Source organism: Bombus vosnesenskii, unplaced genomic scaffold (assembly GCF_011952255.1).
Source record: "Bombus vosnesenskii isolate JDL3184/JDL3185 unplaced genomic scaffold, Bvos_JDL3184-5_v1.1 scf7180000013311, whole genome shotgun sequence".
NCBI lineage: Eukaryota > Metazoa > Arthropoda > Insecta > Hymenoptera > Apidae > Bombus > Bombus vosnesenskii.
In genome coordinates this window covers 19,060-39,973 of record NW_022882959.1, presented here as the reverse complement: position 1 = coordinate 39,973, position 20,914 = coordinate 19,060, and the positions used below count along the sequence as shown (strand labels likewise).

Here is a 20,914-nt window from a genome sequence, read left to right as displayed (position 1 = left end):
TCGCTTTATATTTTCGCTGATTTATCAGCGTTTGCGTTTCTAACGACAGGGAAAGAATTGGAATTACGGTATACGATATTAAAGAATACAATAAAAATGTTTCCTGTCATTTCGATATTATCATTTAATCACTGCTTGTGTGAAACTCAGTGCGCTTTTCACCTATCGATATCGAGTCCATTTTCAATTACAACGATTTTTCAAAATATCAAAAATAATTATAACTACCATATATATATATTATATAAGTAATTATGTTTTAGTAATGCAGGATAATAGAAAGAATTTTAGCTAATGAAACTGCAAACACATGGCGGAATGTCCGAAGAACGATCACGATACAATACATTCTTAAACAGGAATGAAAGTATTCTTAAAAGAAGAAAAGAAATACTGTTTTCCTCTAAATGAAATAGCTCGTAAACAGGGTAGAAAAAATTGCGACTAAAGGATCGTTCTTAAACGTCAGAGTAGCCGCTATCATCTGCCCATTATCCGATAAATGCGGCTGTTTGTCCCTTGCTCGCCGTCCCATGCTAGATTATGTTACAGTTTCAGCCACCATACGCGACAGCGGCAACCTGTTCCGCCATCGCTACTACGATATTTTACGCGGCCGGGGGTCTCATTATCTCGGCAATATTTAAACCGGTGATGTCGTCCCCGCCGCGCGATAAATCGAAAACACCGCAAGTTATATAAATATAGCGACGTCGACTGGTGACAGCGATGCATGAATCTTCCACGAATGATCGTCACGATGGAGAACAGCCAGACGGAAATGTTGCCAAGACTTTGCGATCTCACAGTTACTATTGCCTTTTACACTTTCGATCTCACGGTTTATAAATCGGTGGTGCTACTTAACGGTACTTCCAGTGAAATATATTCGCATGATTGTGTAAGAATATTTCTCACCGTCGTTTTCGACGTTGAACGTACAGTGACGTCGTTTAGCAGAGGCTTTCGAGACAAAGCCAAGCCGCGTAGTGTTGCTCGTCTCGAAGGAAAACTGCGTTTAATACGATTATTAACAGATAGCTGGACATTACCGATGTCTATTTACGTAAGGCAGGTGGGGCTAATTTTCGCCAACAAATTGCACATACGAGGTTCAACCATAAGTTACAGTGTGGGTATTTTAACGATACCGGAGGTCGTGTTTACTTGGTCGTTCGATCGTGTACGCGTATCGTACACAGCGCATCACAGGACGTTTTATGGACCACGATAAACGTCGTATCACTCAAAACCGAAATTGTTATTTGTTTAGATATTATTGCCTGAGAACATTTATTCTCGCGCTTGCACGTAAACTTATTGTTCTCTAGTATGCTCTTGCTCACTGGAATTTATGATATACCGAGTGTATAGTAGACATCAGGGTTATTGACATTACTCGGATTAAGTACTATGTATAATAAATTTAGGCACATTTTTGGTCGCAATTGCCGTCGTGCTTGCTGGCAATTGATAATTTTCTCGTGCAACTATACAGCCTTCGCGTTTCTATGATCTCGATGAACCCTGCCACCGGATCCACGATCCGTATTTCCAGGATAGTAGCAATCGATATGTTTAAAGTTTGCTTAAGAATATATATACTTCGTTATACGTATACATGCACTGACTACAGAAAGCATCGGCACATTATTTTATTTATTATATAACTTACATACTAATTTAGTTACACTCGCATGTATCAAGTTTCGTGTCATTTAGCAGTATTTTCGCTCTATGATTACACAAATTTAATACTATAAAGATGAAACGTAGAACCGGATTAAAAAACGTTTTACTGAAAAAATTCTATTTATCGAATAACCTAACCAACTAGCCGATCTACCGTACAGTTTTGTACCTTGTAAATTTAATACCTGTTCTTCGCATAGGTACTTCAATTCCAATCAAAGAGTGACATTCTTTCGAATCTCTAAAAGTAACTGTAAAAGTAATTCGATGACTTTTAACGACTGACGATCAATTGGATGGAAAGAGGGATTAAGAACTCAGGTTGAAAAACTCGATGCTTTCGCTTGTATAACGATGATCGATAGAATTCAAGTTACGCTGTTATAGCTATACTGGCACGACTGACCAAAGCATCGATAATGACCTAAATACGGCAGAGGCGCGCTGAATAATTGAGATCCGGGCAAAAGTAAGTTTTACGCCGCTGCGGAATTATGTAGTTGGTACTTGATGCTGCGTGTTCCGTAACGAGAACTTTCTTTTTCTGTTATATCGATCGATATAGTTGCTCTCTACCATATATATTTCCCTGTTTCCTGTCGAAAGTTTGAGGAACGAATATAGGAGAAACATACGTGTACATTTTTCTCTCGTATTTAAATGACACTGATTAATTCACAAGAATAGTTTAACACATTGGCTTTAACGTCATAAGTATTGTAATAGAAGTAATAGAAGAGAGACGCGTTTTATACATGTTTAACTCGTCTGTTGCGAAATTGGACTTGTGCCATTTTCAGAGAACAGTAGAAAAACAAGGGGAAAGAGAACAGCAGCTCGACTGTTTCTGGTTGTCAACTGTTAGATATTAATAATGATTATTTTATAGATATAGTTAGATGCTAATAACGTTATTGGAACAAACTTTCCTTCAAAAATATTCAATGACACGCACGAGACGTCGTTCGATACAAAAGGACCAAAAAACAAATGTATGTCCAAAAAGTACACGATAATCGTGAATCGGTACAAGTTGTTTCACCTTTTAAATACCTCTGTACATGTTGAAGTTTGAACGAAATAATACTCGAATGGGAGATTTCATTCGATTTATTCGTGCACCGTTGTTTCACGACGCAACTTCTATCAAACGTCTTTCATCATGTATCTCGTCTTCTTTGTGAACTAGGAGAATTTCTTTCGATATAAACGTTCGTTCGACGCCCATAAATAACGAGATCGCCTTAACGTGGATCATCCCTCCCACAGATACATTTCTCATCGATCATACCGAAGAAACGAAAACCGAAAACCAAAAACCGCAATATTTTACATCGAAAACATCCCATATACGTATATATGTACATATAGGTATATGGGATATAAACCCCTCGGACTGTAACCATAAACACGAGCACTTTGTACGAGTGGTTCCAATATTGAAGGACCTTATTCTTAGTTTGCACGATATCGAACAATATCGTACAATACCTAATGATAATTAGATCCAAGTACATTAAATTTCGTATCATTTGCAATTAGCAGTACTGTCATATGGCTACTAACTACGAAGAGCTTGATTCTGTGAAAACAACGATATATAGAACTTGATTAAAAATCAGCGTTTCATCGAAGCATAAGGATGCGTGCTAATACTTTTTCTAGACACTTAATTAAGCGAGTAATTTTTGTTAATAATGTCAGATAATTAATATAGCGTTAACGCCTTTACGTTACATTAATTAACATAGCCTTAATCGAAACAAGCCGAGAATTCTGTTCAAACAGCATCGTCGTGATTCGTCGATCCTTCCCGCAGGAGTTCTTTTTTCACGTAAACGTAAACGTCGCAGATTTTTATGAGCCGAGAAGCCTATTTAGAAACTGACCCAGAAAGCGGGCGCACAAAGGCGACTAGCCGTACACACGCGAGACCTTCGCGAAACTTCCCAGATGGAAGCGGAGAGAAAAAACAGATATAGTCGAAAAGGAGAGGAACGAAGAAAGTCGCAGCGAAATCCTTGACGGTTCGGTGTGAACGTTGTGCGATACACGGGCGGCAAGTTTGCGAAAATACGCTGCGATCCTTTCAATTCTTCGTACGCTGCATCTTACAAGTATGTATTTGGACGCACTAGCCAATTTCTAGCAATAGCACATGAATATTAACGGGATATACACGTATTCCTTCTATAAAAAAGAAAAAAAAATAGCTACAGGAAAGAACAACATTTTTTCGTCCAAGATTTAGTTCTCTGCGAGAAGAACGAGTTTGAACATTTGTCCGAAACTATACTTAAACTTGGCTAATTACCATGGCATTGCTAAATAATCGACAGAAAATTATGCTGTATGCGAAAATAAGAAAAGTTGGAAACGAGTATAAAATAACGTAATATAACTTTCTGTATCCATTCGCATCGATGATTAACGTAGCCCGGCACATCGCAGTCCGAAGAACCATTTTTACCGATTCCCTCGCGTAGAACGATATAAGCCGTACTGCACCGACCCATTCCCCAGGATCAACTTCGAAGCACAGCCGTTTTACTCCTTCGTTGTGGTTCCAGTGTCGCTCACACCGTCGTCGACGAGAGCTCCGACACCGCAAGAAAAATATTTCCTTTCCCGCCTTCCTTTGTTTTCCCATCACCGATTGATTCTCCGATCTCCGCTCTTTTATTCCATCAGCTCTTTTGCTTTAGAAACGAACTTGTCAAGTTGCTGGAATAGCGGTAGTGTTTTAATTTGTGCCGAGCAAACGGTGGGCAAATTGGGGATAATTACCACAACTTTCGGGGATGTAGCGAGGATGAGTCGGGAATTATCACATTCGCGAATATTTGGATTGAATATCTGAAATCGATGTGGAAATTTATCTTGGTAGTTATTGCAGGAAATCGAGCAATTTGTCGACTTTTATGAACACGTTTATAAACGTTGAAAAGATTTCTTTCTATTTGCTTCATCCTTTTCCATCTTGCTGAAAGAAACTGTAGAATTATTTATAATGATAACTGTAGAATTACTATTTTAAATGCATACAGGAACGCTAAAACGTATAAAACGTCCCAAATGTAATATTCCGTATAATATTTAGGGAGCAAAATGTATCTCTTGTTAGAACCTGTTTCTTTATTCGTAGCTAGAAAAAAGAAAAGAAAAAGAAGAAAAAGAAAAATAGGAAAAAAGCTAGGTTCTTACTTATTTTCCATTAATTACGAATATTTTTCTCACAAATAAGGAAAACGACACAACAAATAAGAAAAAGAAAGCGAATAAATTTATTTCAAATAAATATCCTATTACTTTGAAAGGTATCACAGAGATTTATAGGCATAGGTAACGAGCAATTAATCAAACAAATATTATCGTTACATGGTAGCTTATTATAAATACAAATAATATATATCACTCGCAGATATTTTGCGTTTTCATATATGCTTTAGTTACATATTATATCATTAGCCTATAATATACATCGCCGAATTAATTGCATTAAAGTATTACTTAATATAGAAAGTTAAGAAGCCTTATACAAATAAATATGCCAAGTCATCATACAATTTCCAAACTTCTAGCCAAATATTATATAAGAACGATTCCTACCATTCGATTCTAAAACACAAACACAAATATAAGAGTAACATCAACGTTTCAACATTCACGCCTGCAATTCCCTCAAAAAGGGTATCGTATTCCAAAAACGTACGATCCAATTACCAGCTACCCATCAATCCACGAACAGCAAGTCACTGCCATAAAACAACCACAAAAAAACTGTACCTAATCCGTTTCAATTCTCGTTATACGAGTAATACGAACATCAACTGAAATCGATCCTCGAAACAAGCCTGCCCATTTCCAACCTTCGTCCGTAAGCAGAAAACGACGATTGCTCGAATAATTAAAACATTTTCCATCCATATGTAACACCGTGACAAAGAAGTCGGAAACAACGAAGACGAAGAATTGCCGGTTCTCTCGGTTTGAAACACGGCGTCTGACAGAGCGGACACGAAAGATGATTCTGAAAAACCAGCTGCGAACGGCAAAAGGACGGGAGGGGGGGGGGAGCGAGGGAAGTGGCATGAACAGGAGAAACGCGAGAAAGAAGGAGAACAGGGGTTGCACGGGGATGCGCGGCGGTGGCAGGGATTTGATCTCTCGCAGGCTGCGGTGTGGGGCAGGTCAGTGAACGCGGTTCCAGCAGGCAGCTCCAACGGGAACACCCCGGGACACCCTCGCCCTCTTCGCTCGCTCACTCGCTCGATATCTGGAAACGACGCCTGCAAGCTCCACAGGAAAGAGGGGAGGAACGCTAGAAGCCATGGATATGGTAGAAATAGGCTTCCAATCGTTTCTACGACGTTGCGTGCAATTAGAATGTGTTAATTAGATGTTTAGGGATGAAGAATGGACGAAGAATGGACGAAGAATGGACGAGAAATGAACGAAGAACCGGACGAGTGGAAACGATTAGGATTTGGTTTGCATTAGCCTCGGAGTGGTTTAAATATGTGTCGAAATTTTGCGAGAGCGCCAAGTACCGGTGTTCTTTAAGCTAATTAACTCGCTTTAATGTACATGCATTGAAGCGATTATTTAGATAATTGGATTTTCTTTCGTTCGCCTTGTGTAACTTTTTAATGCTACTGAAAACGTATTTTCTTCAGAATTGGCAAGGGTTCTTCTTAATCCTGCGACGGGATATTATCCATCTCCTCGAATTCTAACAAAAATAGAAACAAAATTTATATAATATCATTGTAATATTTTTTCTATGCAGTATTAATTTTCATTATGGTATTTAGCGAATTCCCTTTCGCTATTTTTATAGTATATTACGGTATTGTACGATATTCTTTTTTTTATTACCGATGCATTGAGACGATGAAAAGTATCGATATCAATGTCAATGTCTTCTACCTTGCGTCGCCTCGTGAATACTGTGCAAACCATTCTTCGTCGAAGCTTTGTCGTCAACGTTATTTGGTATTCGATATTTGTAGCATTCAAAATTTCGAAAATTAGTGTTGGTTTATAAATCTAGCGTAAATCTAGGCAATAAAGCGTCGTCGGAAATCTGACCTCGCGTGAACGAGACCTATTCACGATGGCAACAGTATAAATCTCTGAAATCTTTCAAAGGCAGACTCATCGCATTTTACTAGAAGTATGAAGGCCATCGTGATAAAGGAACACGGCTAGAAATGGAGAAATAACGGCGGTCGCCGCTTTTGATCCCACCGGATCATTTATGAATTGGGAGTTGAGCGAAGAAATCGTAGGCGAGATAAGATCTTCTTTTGAAGAACACGTACGCTGATTCTATCGACGAATCCTGACGTAAAGAACATCGGTGAAAGGACGAGTAGCAGGCTATCTATGAACGATAGACTGAATACAGAATAGGCTTTTGGAAAAAAAAGACCAGCTGACCAACGCACGAGATTTTATAGAAACAGAGCTGGATGAAGCGACGACGAAGGTACAAGATCTACTCCATCTAGCTAGATTGAATTTACATAAAGAATAAGACATCCTTCGAAGAAGCTTCGTTTCCGGCTGCAGATTTGCCATGCAGATTGAATAGTCTGTTAGTCAGGATTTCGATGAATTTGAGAATTGGGTCGTTACAGGGTATGCTGCGAGAGAGGATGTTTAAATGTTTTACCAACGAACGACGGATGACATTACGTTGAAAAGATGCGACTTCGAGGTCGAGCCAACGGAAATTTTTACGTAATCTCTTGATTGTTGCCATATTATATGCCATGTATATATATTATTCATGTGTGTTATTCAATGTTTCAGTAGGGTAAACTAGTATCAAAACTAAAGAGGAGCGAGGGTAGTGAGTTAAATGTTTCAAAATCTGTTACATTGATACAAATATTAGTTACATATATGGCGAAAATTATCATTGAACGCACGTTCATATTTCCGCAGATTAGATACGCAGTACATATAATAACGGTAAAATATAACTTTTCAATCAAATAAAATTCCTTTATCTTAATACATCATTTTTTGTTAAAACAGACTTTTCTAGTCCGAGTAACGATCCCTTTATTCATTTTCTGCCTATTTAATCTGTAAATTACACGAATTATAATCTTTACAACGAATCAAATGCTTCATCAGCTAATCACGAACGTCGTTGATTGCTAATCGATGACAATTTAAGGCATACGGTTATTCATAGTTGTGCGTGGTAGCGAAACAAACGATAGGTAATTCAGCAAGCAGTTCCAGCTGTCGGAATCGTAATTCACCGTCGTATTCTACACACACACACACACACACGTCCATCGCGGCCCATACCCCGATGCGGACTATAATACAATATGATAGACGACACCATGGAAAATGTTCGAACAAAACGACTGCGATTTCCATTTACATCGACGCTTCAATCGACTGAATATTCAGCGTAGCTTTAAATGACGCGATAAATATCGTAACGATAAAAACGACACTCGCTGTTACAACCAAGTTACAGTGTGTCTCTACAATCTTGGATGCCAACAGATATTTCTTTTACATTTAAACCTTGAGTGCCTATCGTGGAGTTAATTGTCAAGAAACCAGCCTAAATTTAAAATTAAAACTGATAATGGTCGTAACGTTTTTCCTCGTAATACCAATAACGATCAATTAAGAGAACGGCGAACGATTTCTCACGATCGACTTTACATTTTCTCGCGATAGTCACAGCAGACAGTGTCGGATTTTCCTTTCGGTCGAAGATCGACAGGAGATGGACGGTTTCCGTCTGGGGCGTCGACGTGACCGGTAAAGACAGATCGCTCGATTTCTTCCAGACCACCTCTGAGTCGCGTCGTGTCTTTAATAACAAAAGCGGTGAGAAAGAATGACATTAATTCGCAGCATCTAATGCAATTTGTTATGCGACAAACTACGCGTAGGAAAAGGATTGGGTTTCAAACTCTTTTTCTTCTTCTTCGCTGCTAGCCAATCTTTCCTTGGTCCTTCGTCGTCGTCGTCGAGAAGATTGATTCGATATACGACTCCGTAAAAAGTATCTACCCGGTTTTACTTTTCTTTAAAGGAAGACGAAGGGGAAACGGCAGCCAAGGAAGAGGAGGAAGGGGCAAAGACGAGGATGAGAATAAAAGTGGAAGACGAATCTCATTAAGCTCGCGACTGAAAGCTCTGAAACAGAATCACCAGAGATTTTATTAGCTCAGATTTTACGAATCGGCATTGTCGATGTACGCTGATGCGATATTCTTTTCTTTTCCTTTTTCGTTCTTTCTCTTTTCTCATGAACACTCACGGGGATTCGCAGGTATGAATTCCTTGGTGAAGCTGAACAGCGAATTTTGAGAAAGAAAAAAATCTTGTTCGTAAAGTCTTAGCTAACATGAGAGATAAAAGGAGTTTCTGAAAGGTACTTATTACTTCTTGATAATTCGTGGCTGGGTTTATTTAGACTTGTATTTCTTTAAGGCGTTCGTCTTGGTCTACGATGACTGTGTTTATCTAGTAAATTGGTTGAATCAAGCAACAGAATATTATAGATTCTGAAAGTAGAAAGTTCATAGAATAAGAAGTATAATTAGTGAAATTGCAATCTTCCACCGCAAATCCAATCAACTACCAACCAAATAGAACGTAACTCGCACAGACGTTCGTTTTTCGCATGAATTTAATCGGTCGAGTTTCTAAAACAGGACGTGTCCGTTGAAAGTCGTCCAAAAGTGTCGCCTACCTCTAAGAACCTCTTACTGCTTAATCGACTTGTAATATTTCTAATACAAATAATTAATTATGTAATTGACTATATGATTTTATTCGCCTTCTTCAGCTCTCCGTAAAAATCCTTTTGTTTAGTAGCTTAATAATTTACTAATAGTATTAATAGTTTTCCCACAACGAATAATAGGTTCATAACTTTTTACAAGTCGATGTATGTCTCGAAAAATGTCCATTCTCACAATACATTCACAAAGATTCAAATTGAAAGTGACGCGAAATTTGCGACAGTCTGCGGTCAGAGATGATTGCCATGTTTGTGCGAATGATTTAATTTTCCACCGTTTGGGTATCAAATAACAATGATACTTTTTAGATCTTAGGGAATTTTTAGGGTAGAAAATTTCAATCCACCTGTTGATGTGTAACGCTCTCCTGGCTTTTGACGATACTTCTTTTAAAAATCGATATTCTTAAGCTACTGGTATGTTCGTTATTCTGCATGCATTTGAATCGTGGATATCGGATTAGGTTTTGGTCATTTTTTATTTTCCGTTCACGACGCCGTAAGGTGGTGGCCAGTCAGATGACGATCTTTTACAGAAAACGGCAGGCGGTAAACGGAGTAATTGGCACTTGGAGCAAACTCAATACATCAATGGTATTCATTTTTAATCGAGTTATAACTAACAGACATTTCTTACAGCCTGGCGTGCATGCATTTGCGACACAGGGCTTTCATCGGATGGATCGGCAGAACATCCAAGCTTGTCCAATTGTCGTTTATGATATGCATACTATACGCTATAGATAAAATATAAGAGTTCCGCTTGGGTAAGATCGTTATATTCGGCAGTTGCGACGCTTCTTAAGCTGCTTGGCAATCAATACTAACGCATACGCTGCTATCGGCGCAAAATTATTATTAAGGCTGTGTTATACATGTAGGAAAAAAGTGTTGAAAACGTTAAAAATTATAGAAATCAGAGAGGTGACAATACCTCTAACTAATTTGTCACATTTCCACTTAGGTTCCATTTCTTTTCAGTTATGTTCATAAAAATATATAGAAATGCGACAAAATCCGCAATCCGTTTAACAATTATAATTATATCGAAAAAATCTATATAATATAGGTATGCGTAAGTAAATAAGTCAAAACTGCATTAATCCTCGACCCAACGGAAATTGCAAAATAACAATTACATCGCAACTAACAATTACCTTACACCACGATTACTTTGCAAAAGTAACAAGATAAACGTCCCACGATCGATATTTCTAATTAAAACAATTTACGAATGCCTGTGCGATTCACTGCAGTGGGACAAAAGCGACGCGGTAATCCTCGTTCAACTAGAACCGCATATTGTCCGAAAGTGGGACAATGTCGTTTCCTTAAAGTCACGTGCGTCGTGTATCCGTCGTGTCTTCACTCTCCAACTCTCCATGCGTAATTTCGCAGAGGCATACGCGCCTCCACTCGCCAATTACACCACGTTACCAGCACGATTACGAGGACAACCGGACGATCGAATGGTTTTTGCACCGGTCCGCAATGGTTACAATCACCTGACGTCTTGCGATGCACTCGAGATACGTGGTAATTGAATCAAAGATGGAGGCCATTTAGGTTCTCATGTAAATTCGCAGGATTATTTTTTCTTTCTTTTCTCTCTTTCTTTCTCTTTTTGTTTATTTGGAGATTGAGAACTCTGAGATTGCAGTGGCTCGTCGGGTTTTGCTTCTTGGAAAATGGTGAACGTATTATATCAGGTTGTGTAGTAAGTAGACTACGGATATTTGTACAAATTCCTAGTTCTACTAATATATTTTACTATTACTATTACTATTACATTTTACTATTTTATTTTTATTATTCTTGTTATATTCTTGGCATGTATTGCAAGCATAGGTAATACTAAGGTTACAAATATAGGTAAGGAAGTAATAACGTTACAAAAGTACACGGGGAGATATATACGTGTAGGAGCATTAAATAACGATCTTTCTTTGATACAGCGTTCATTTGCTACTGCTAATAGTAACTAATATCGCACTGTCCTAACCGAAGGTATGCTGTTTAGAGTTCGAGGCAAATTGCTCTAATTCTCGTTGCACTCTGCATCTAGTAGCGTTAATTCTAAGTTATGAAGTAAACGAATATACGATATGACTGACGTGTTAGATTAAAGAAAGAAACAAATATCAAATAATTATCACTTATTATACGATTTTCTTCTATAAAATTGCAAGAAACAACTGCAAAACACGGTCTATAGTGGACGTTTTATATTAATCCACTATAATAACGAACGTGTTGGTTTTCAATTAATTTCACCATATCGTTATACATTGTTCGCAATACATTGTTCACACAGTAAGAAAAAGTATAAAAGGTGTGCAAAGTTTTAACGTAGCCATAGTCTCCGAAATAAGAGGTTACGGTTACTAATGGTTAGAAATGAACGAGAATCTGGATAGGCACCTTCAAGTTTTAGCGCTTTCATCGTTCACTGTAGCATGAATATACACATATATGGAAGAATCAAACTATATAAAATATAATTGACTATGTTGTACTACAAATGTTATATCGTACTTATGAGGGGACTATCGATTAATTAGCATTAATTATCGATGATTGATTAATATTTTTGTTATTAGCCATTTCAAATATCGCGCAAGATTTATTTCAGTCATAGTCAAATGTTTAGATGTAAATATCTGTATAGGCAAGAAGTACATCAAATTTCTCGATAACGTTTCAAATGTTTAAATCGCAACTATTTAAAAAGTCATAAATATATGACTAATGTATTTTATATTTTAATGGGGCGATTATAATCTCTATATCTCGGAATCAAAGGAGATCTACTTCCTTGGAGTTATATTTTTAAAGACGATAGTCACACATTTGCTAGATATGTCAAATAATATCTTCCAAACGCAATTCTTCTCGAAATTCTGTATCCATCACACCGCGTATAAAATCAATCCTATCTGCTCACGACCGGAATTACGAGCCAAGAATCTCCATATCTGTTGTCACTCGATGTTCCACTATTCGAATCCGAAGATGCTACACATTTTTCGAACCGTATGAATTCGTCGGCGTGCTTGATAGACCGACGAGTAATTGCGTGTGTACACTTAAATCGTCCGTGTCGCTGCACGGGGTTGAAGCTTCCTGCATTCTAATAGATGGGCGGCGCATCGATCGTACGAAAGCGAAGAAGCCGGTGAGCATCGACCAACCAACCTAAATCTGGCTGACCGGGTTCGAGCATGCGAACCCGTCGGCTTTCGGCTTTCGGCTTTCGGCTTTCGGATACAACCGTTTTCTCATTCTGCAGCTGTGCATTATCTAAACACTGCTTGGACATCACCCCGTCGAAACTGATTCGCTATCTTTCGTAGAAAGAAGAGATATCAACGACGCAAACTCACAGTGGCTGTAAAAAGTTTCTGTACACCGCTGCATTTATCATTGTATTTTTATGCTAATTGTGCAATTAGATCGAACTATATTAACCCTTCAACCGCGTTATAATTAACGATCGGACAAACAAACAATAGCTTCGTTGCTTCGATATGCCAGCGTATTGATTCGATCGACGCCCACGAAAAACCTTCTCGAGTACGTATCAACGCAACTCTTTCTATCAATAATACTAAAGTGGGATATTAGATAACAACGTTGTAGTAAACGCGAGTGATTTTATCATCCTAAATTCTTAGAGATGCGATATTTATTTTCTTGTTCGTTCGAAAATTATTCCCTATTAATCGAAGACGAATCTCAGATTAGATGAGTGCGAAGTAAAGATTTCCAAATTTATCTGTATTCGTTCAACATTTTTCTCATTGAAATTTATAATTAGATAAGATTAACAAAAAGAGTCATGAACTTTGTATATTCCTTCGAAACGAAGTTTTTCAATATTACTGGCATTGCTACGAAATACTATTAATTTATTTCAATTCATTTGGAAAATGTTTCGTATATCTTAGAAACAATATTTTGGAATGTAATTGAGATCAAAATCAACGCAAGAAAACGTTCAAATTTACTAACATTCGATAATCGCGGTTGATATCCAATCGAAATAAAATAAAATTTCATTCATTCTGCTATTCACTCAGCTTAGATCTCTTTGAATTAATTAGGAAACCGATTTCTAGTTTTTATAAATTATCCAAAATTAAATGTCAATCCCATCCTTTTCATTAAGATTGCTACTGCCAAACTCTTCTTTTATTCAAAACGTGACTACAGAACATATTCGAATTCGTTCGACGATTCCAACATATTTTTTTTACTGTCCAAACAGGCGATCGAGATGTTAGTGCTAGAATTCAAATTAATTCTCAATGAGGTTCGTCAACGTGCGCAACGCACAATCGCGCGTCGTTCTTGCGATATTAAATAATACCATGGACGTGAGGTCGTTCCGATAGAACAATGGACGATAATACAAAGATCCAGTTAAAAGTTGAAAACGATCGAACGTGGGAGGACTTGAATACTATGCGAAGGAAATTGATGGTTGCGCGGGGAAAATTTCTTCCGACAATAGAGTGTTTCCGTTTTATTCGATTGAACAAATATTTTCCTAAATCAAGGTAAAAATGAAAAACAGTAAGAGATTCGTATAACCTGTTTTAGAAATAGAAACATCGTTAGAAAATTAAAATTATTCTCTATTTTTAAACAGAATAATGAAGAGAAAACATTTAAATGAAGAAAAAGAAGAGAAATCGTTGTTATCCTGCAATAAAATATCGCGAAACAAACGAATAATGCACAATGATGGAAATATTGTGTTGAAATATGGAAACGCGATGGAATATTTCACCGCCATATAAAAAATTTAAACGGTTCGTTGTATTAAATTATAATTAACGAGCGCTTTAAGATCCCGGTGAATTTTTGAACAAAAAATGGCAAATTTTCACTTCATTCGTTTCATTGTTATAACATTCATTCTCTATCAACCGTGATATTTATAAAAGTGCCGGCTTCATGCTTTAATTATATCACAATCGTGCATTAATCCATAACTGAACAATTCATTGTTCTTCATATTTTGATACTCAAATCGACAACCTCTAAGTATCATAACTTCGTTAATAGATAATTTTCGTTGGGGAGTAAAATATAATCTAAGTCTAAATATAATCTAAGTAAATATAATCTAAGTCTGTAGTACGTCTACGATCTAACATCTAAAGTTGAAAGTTAAGTGCCTTTGAAATAGTACTATGCCTTCTTATCAATCAAAATTACCAGTCTTTAATACATGTGTAACATTCAGTCTTTCCTCGCACATTTTCTTTCTTTGAAACTCTTCAAAACGCACTACAATTTTTCTGATTAATCTGACGCTAGAGACAATTTTGTCAGTTCTGTCATCTTATTCAGCTGTTAGTCCGGAATTTTTCAATTAATTTCCTGTTCCTTTTGCGAATATTTCGGAAACCGAGCGAATCCACCCCTTACATGTATAGGAAGAAGGTTATTCGAAATAGTAAGTGTCGTTGACTTTTACAACATACTCAAAAATCATGGAAATCAGAGACTAGTCAGCTTTTTCATAGTTTCACCCAATCATAAAACTAAAAATCATTGTAACGTTAATGATGTTCTACTTTAGCTATGAAAAGTTGTCGCTTACCGTACTATCTTTAACTTTAACTGTACCCTTTAACTTCAGCCGCGAAACTAAACGGCACTACGTTATTCGATACGTTAAAAGCTATGTATTAATATAAATTTATATTTTTTCAGGCACTTCGATACGACAGCAAACGAAGAGCTGGAGAGCCGAGCATAAAGCTGCGAGAACGCTTGGAATAATAATGGGAGCGTTCCTCCTTTGCTGGCTACCATTTTTCCTTTGGTAGGTAGAGACTACGTTACGATCCAAGTAATTCAAATTAACCGAATTGTAAGATACTTGCCGCACTTTCCCTTAAAACAAATGTGCCTTATTGGTCGGCAATATTCCGGTCATTTCGCTTGTCTGAATCGATAAGTCTAAAGATCCTAAATTAATATTGTGAATATTATGATTGTGAATTAGAATGGAAAAAATATAGAAAATGTGTTCTTTTTGTGTTCTTTTCGTGTTCTTTTCGTGTTCTTTTTGTGAGCTAAACGAATGGAGGAAAAGATTGTGTTATTAGTTTTGCTTTTTGTGGCATGTGTGTTGAAGTCATATATGGAAAATTTCGAATCAATCGGTCAACTGGGACTTTGATCTCCTGTTTGATGTCGTGTCGACCATCTCAGGAAATACAGCTCTGCAAACCTCTCCGATTCTTCTAACTTTACGAATGCGAAAACATCCGTTTCCACCCGTAGTTTCAAACACCTAATGCCAAAAGAATCGTTTCTTTTCTTCCTTTTTGGAAGGTTTAGATTAGAAAATCTCTTTAACGCTCGAGTATATACATATTTATATGTTTACTTCATATGTTATTACGTTTATATGAATTTTTCTTGCGCTATCGATAAAACGTATTTTTTTCCAAGTCATTCATTGTATGTGATACATATATTGAGTGACTACTACATTTCCTTTCACATATCCTCGTTTTCAAACGAAGCCATTCTTCATTAGGTTTTACGCTTCAATCACACATTATATATCAAGTTTTCATAGTTAGATGAAAGTACTATTACATGATACGAAATTTACTATACCTGAATTTAATTAATTAGTATTTAAATGCTGTATCGGATGCAAAAATGTACAATCACTTTTTATATTTACATATTTATATGAATGTTTTTCCTTGTGCTAGCACCAAGTAAAACCAAGGTTTTAACTAAACCTTCGTACTAACTTCTTTCGTTCTATATTCTGTATATTACAATACGTACTAGACTACGTACTATATACATATTCTTCTATATATATATTCTATACTTATATTCTTTTCGTATAAAACACTTGGATACTTTCCTATTTGTGTCGACTCGCGCATCTATCTACTCATAAATCTCGCGACCAGAAAAGCGAGACCCTGTTCCACATCAACGGCTCAAGACTAGACAGAAACTCCGATTCGTATCGGTCGCGTATAAGCACGGACGAGGTTCGCTAGGAGCTAGAAGCTTCTTCTGTTCAGCAGGATTTCGTTCCGACGGCCAAGTTTCACTACAGTCGGTGAATACTCACGAAAGTTGAGCCACGCGCATGTTTTATTAATGCAAAGCCGATCTGTGTGCATCTCGAGTCGAGTTTACCGAGAGTTTACTCCTCTTTTCGCATGCGATCTAACTGTTTTCCTGACTAAGCGAGGCGGCCACGGTGTTCCATAGGAAATGGCACTAGCTTCTTACCGCTGGGAATAATACGGCGACCAGCAGTCGCAGGATATTTCAGATTTAATGAAAATCGTCCGTGTCAAACCGCACTTCGAACGTTGCAGCACTTGCGGCACAGCTTTACGATACGACTCTTGAATACGTTGCGCGAAACTTTGATTTATCAGTTAAATTAATCGAGTTAACTGTCGTTGATAAAGATCCCGCTTTTGTTGGCGTGGAAATTTCGAGTTGGCGAAAGTTTCGGAATCTTCGATTCTAAAGCGAGAGTTCAGGCCAATAGTAGTTTTCGTTAAGAACTACCACGTGCTTAGATTTACATTCTACGAAAATTTCTTGTACTAATGAAGTTTATAGTGATATTTGTCTTGGTGGAGAACATCTTTCTGAGATGAGGAAAGTTTAAGAATTCAAAGATTTCGAAGCTTTCTTCGGGGAAATTAGGCACTTATTATTATTATCATTATCATCATCATCATCATCATCATCATCATCATCATCATCATCATCATCATCATCGTCATCATCATCATCATCGTCATCATCATCATCATCGTCATCATCATCATCATCATCATCAAATTCTTCTCTCAAAGCTTAAATAAAAAGCCAGAACCTAATAAAAGTTTTCCATTGAACATTTGATACGGTGTAACTGTTAGTTCCATCCCTTTAGCAAATCTGCTTCCTTTCTCCTTTCCTTCGTGCCCCATTTTGTGTTTTTCTCTCTCTTCTTCTTTTTTTTTTTTATTTGGAGCTCATAGTAATCCAATCTCACCACGAACGATACTTTGTAGAAGAACATCCAACCGACGTATAAATATTCTTCTTTTCTAGGTATCTAACGACGACTCTATGCGGCGAGGCCTGCTACTGTCCAGACACGGTGGTATCCGTCCTCTTCTGGATAGGTTACTTCAACAGCGCTCTGAACCCGCTTATTTATGCGTACTTCAACCGCGACTTCCGCGAGGCCTTCAAGGACACGCTGATGAGCGCCCTGCCGTGTTGTGCGAGCTGCTGGAAAACCCCGTCAGAGTTCGTCTAGCGAAAGAAACCCCCGTGAACAGTCGCGTCGAGCAAGCTGTGTTTTGCGATCCACAAAAGAAATCGGTATCGATTCATTCGTCGAGCGATCGTCCAACTTGCCGTGTTAGGAAACATTACAATAATGGACCTCGTTATCTGTCGATAATGTAACCAATCCAATCTACTGACTTGATTAATTCGAGAGTGATCGAAGGAATAACGAAAGACGGCGGTACTACGATAAAGAATAATATATGTAATGTTACTTGAAATTCATAAAGATATCGCTTTTGGAATATAAAGTGAAAAAACTATCTGACTGGACACTTTTGTACATCTACTAAAAAAAAAAAAAAAAAAAAAAAATGAAAAAAATAGTTTTGAATCGTATTGAATCATAATTGCAGTTTATTTATTTATTTATGAATCATAAATTGTGTAGATTATTTTGTAGAATTATTAAAGAAAATGAGAAAACGATCAAATGACAAAACGATTCTGCGATGCAATTTATAAAATATAATAAATAATTCATAAAATATAAAGCTTAAACTCTAATTAAAAAATACGTCTATTATGAGGAATATTGCTCCGAATATCATCAACAAGAAGCAATAGCTTGCACAACAGTTGTCTTAATAAATAAATTTGTTATTTAAAACTATTTTTCTTTTATTGTTAGTAGACTCAAAGGATAGTAGTTCGTGCACGTGTACATTGACTGATTAGAAGACGAATTTAGACTTTTAGTTTATTAAATTATCATATAAGCTTAGTTAGAAGAAGAAACAAAATTTAAAGAGAAAGAAATGTCAGCCTAAATAATTTCCCATTGTGTGTATAATTTCTTGTTTTCTGTGATTTTTTACCGCGGCAGAATACACTTAATTAAAAGAAAAAAGAAAACAACGAAAAGAGTGTTTCCTTTTCGTGAAAAACAAGATATTAACCAAAAGTTCATTACCGGTGAAATTAATGATCAGTGGATTTATTTCTTTAATTGGTCCGTCGCGACAGAGAACTTGATTCATATCTTAATTAAAGGCAAGCGGTCTCCTGCAAAAATACAATTTTCGATTAGTACTGCCGTTTCTTTCATTCGTTTGATTTATCATTTGCAAATTTGAGTAAGTAGAATTCGTAAGAAAAATTCGTGTTACACGAATAAATGGGAGACTGTGTTTTTAGTTTTCTATTAATTACCTGGAAAATACATGTTACGAAAATGGTCTGTTTTCTGTTATCTTTTCAAAATCCGTTAGTTTTATCTTACGCGTTTGTTTCACTCTGTTAGGAAGCGTATTTCAAGAAGAACGATGGTACGAACTCGATACATTCGCAATGGTCACAAAGTACAAAAGTTTCAGTGATTTCAAGCAGATGGATGAAAGTGGATTGTTGTTTCTATGAAATCGATACATTTAGAAATTGGACAGTTTACTTAACTTAACTTTATGAACAAAACATTTTTCTTATTTCTATTTCATTAAAGGAAGGTCATGTAATAAAATCTGTTAACTTGCACGCATTGTTGGAACGTATAATAGCCATCGATGGGACAATGGGAACGTCCGTGTGATAAAACCAGCTCATATTCATGGAACCTAAGCGAGATTCGTGGTACGCGTTGTCTTTGCCGATAAAATCGATCACGCTCGAACGGCCGTCACGCTTGGACGATTTATCAGCACGTTAATTAATCGTCGTCAGAAATCTGCGGCCGAGTCACGCGAATTTTGTCAAATTCTAAAACATTCAACGCGGAGAACGAATTTCACGCCATTTTAGACTGATCTTCAGGCAACTCTAATCTCGAATCAAGCCCATTCTAGAAACTTCTTGCCCGTGGATCGCAGTTAGTGGACCGTTGCGGTCACTTTCCTCGAATCGCTAAACTTTGCGCGTCTAATATCGCGTAGAAATTACGATTCGCCGAACCCACAAGATGGAGTTGAGATTAAATCTATTTGAACGGTTTGATTTCGATTTTAACACTTCGGCGTAGTAAACAATTCAATGTGATATGGATGCGTAAATGTAAATGATGTACATGTTTTACATGTTACATCATTTACATGCACATGCTACATCAAGCCTCAGAAGAAAATAGATTTCCGGAACTTTTTAATTTAATATTTGTAAGAGAGAATCTGGTTGATTGATGTAGTTTCACTTCTCAGGATAAACGAACGAGGATTGAACATCCTTAAAAATGCAATGGAATTACGAAACTTTTCTTCGTCTATAAACATACTCTTACCGATACTATCGCATCTCGTTTTCTGTTCCATACTTTCTGACTGCCAAAAGAAAACTTTACGTTTTAAAGCGTGAAACGTTCAGCAAAATTTTCATGCCAAGTAAAGAAATTATGTAAAAAAATATCGAGCAGAAGAATTGAACAGACGCTGAAATAAAATTTAAGAAAACGTGTCAAAGAATATTAAAAATTCCGTGCTATTGTTCGAAAAAGAATATGGAAAGGAACTAGAATCACAATTGAAAAGAATATTACCGTTTAGTTTCGTTTGAAATAATAATTCACAAGTATCTTGTTTGATTTGATTTATTTGATTTCACCATTTTCTACTATCTTCTAAACAATCAACATACTCTGCCTTAAAATTCTCTTGCAATTAATTTTCTTTCGCGATAAGTGCGAGGTCGATATACCTATCGAGCAGAAGTTGCTCCTGCATGACGAAGTGCGTGTCAGGCTGCCTTTGGACAGGCGTCGCTGCGGTCACTTAACACCGGCTTCGGACGAGCTGTTTGTGGCAAATTGCCGCAGCGGCGACTGCTTGGAAGAACGTATCTATCCTTTTTTCGTTAGACGGAACAACTTTGTATCCCTGTTCTTCCAACGTCGCCACCGCCGCTGTCGCAATTTGTCGCAAATCGTTCGTCTGAAACCGATCTTTTCGGCCCGGTATAAACGAACGACTTTTGTCCGAGCGATATCGCTGTGACCATGTCTTCCTTTCTTTCACGCAGTTAAGAACAACGAAGGCAGACATATTGTCGGAGCGATATCGCAGTCGTTCCTCTACACCGGGCTTTAGATCTCCATGCTCGATCTCCTATCGCTGTAACGCTATACTCTATACTGTGTCCATCTTTTTAACTCATTCTTTC

The 20,914-nt window shown here is 37.2% G+C and overlaps 1 protein-coding gene across 3 annotated transcripts in view; it reads left to right on the top strand.

Moving 5' to 3' along the window:
• LOC117234911 (octopamine receptor beta-3R-like) overlaps positions 1-20,002 on the top strand; it is a 96,695-nt gene extending 76,693 nt beyond the window's left edge. For 2 of the 3 annotated variants that reach the window (XM_033496496.1, XM_033496495.1), the window contains 2 exons: positions 15,206-15,317; positions 17,588-20,002. In XM_033496496.1, coding sequence (XP_033352387.1) covers positions 15,206-15,317; positions 17,588-17,798 — 323 coding nt within the window. In that variant the 3' untranslated portion in view covers positions 17,799-20,002. The remainder of the gene's footprint in view (positions 1-15,205; positions 15,318-17,587) is intronic. The other variant, XR_004493588.1, reaches the window with a different exon arrangement.
• Positions 20,003-20,914: the final 912 nt, after the last annotated feature.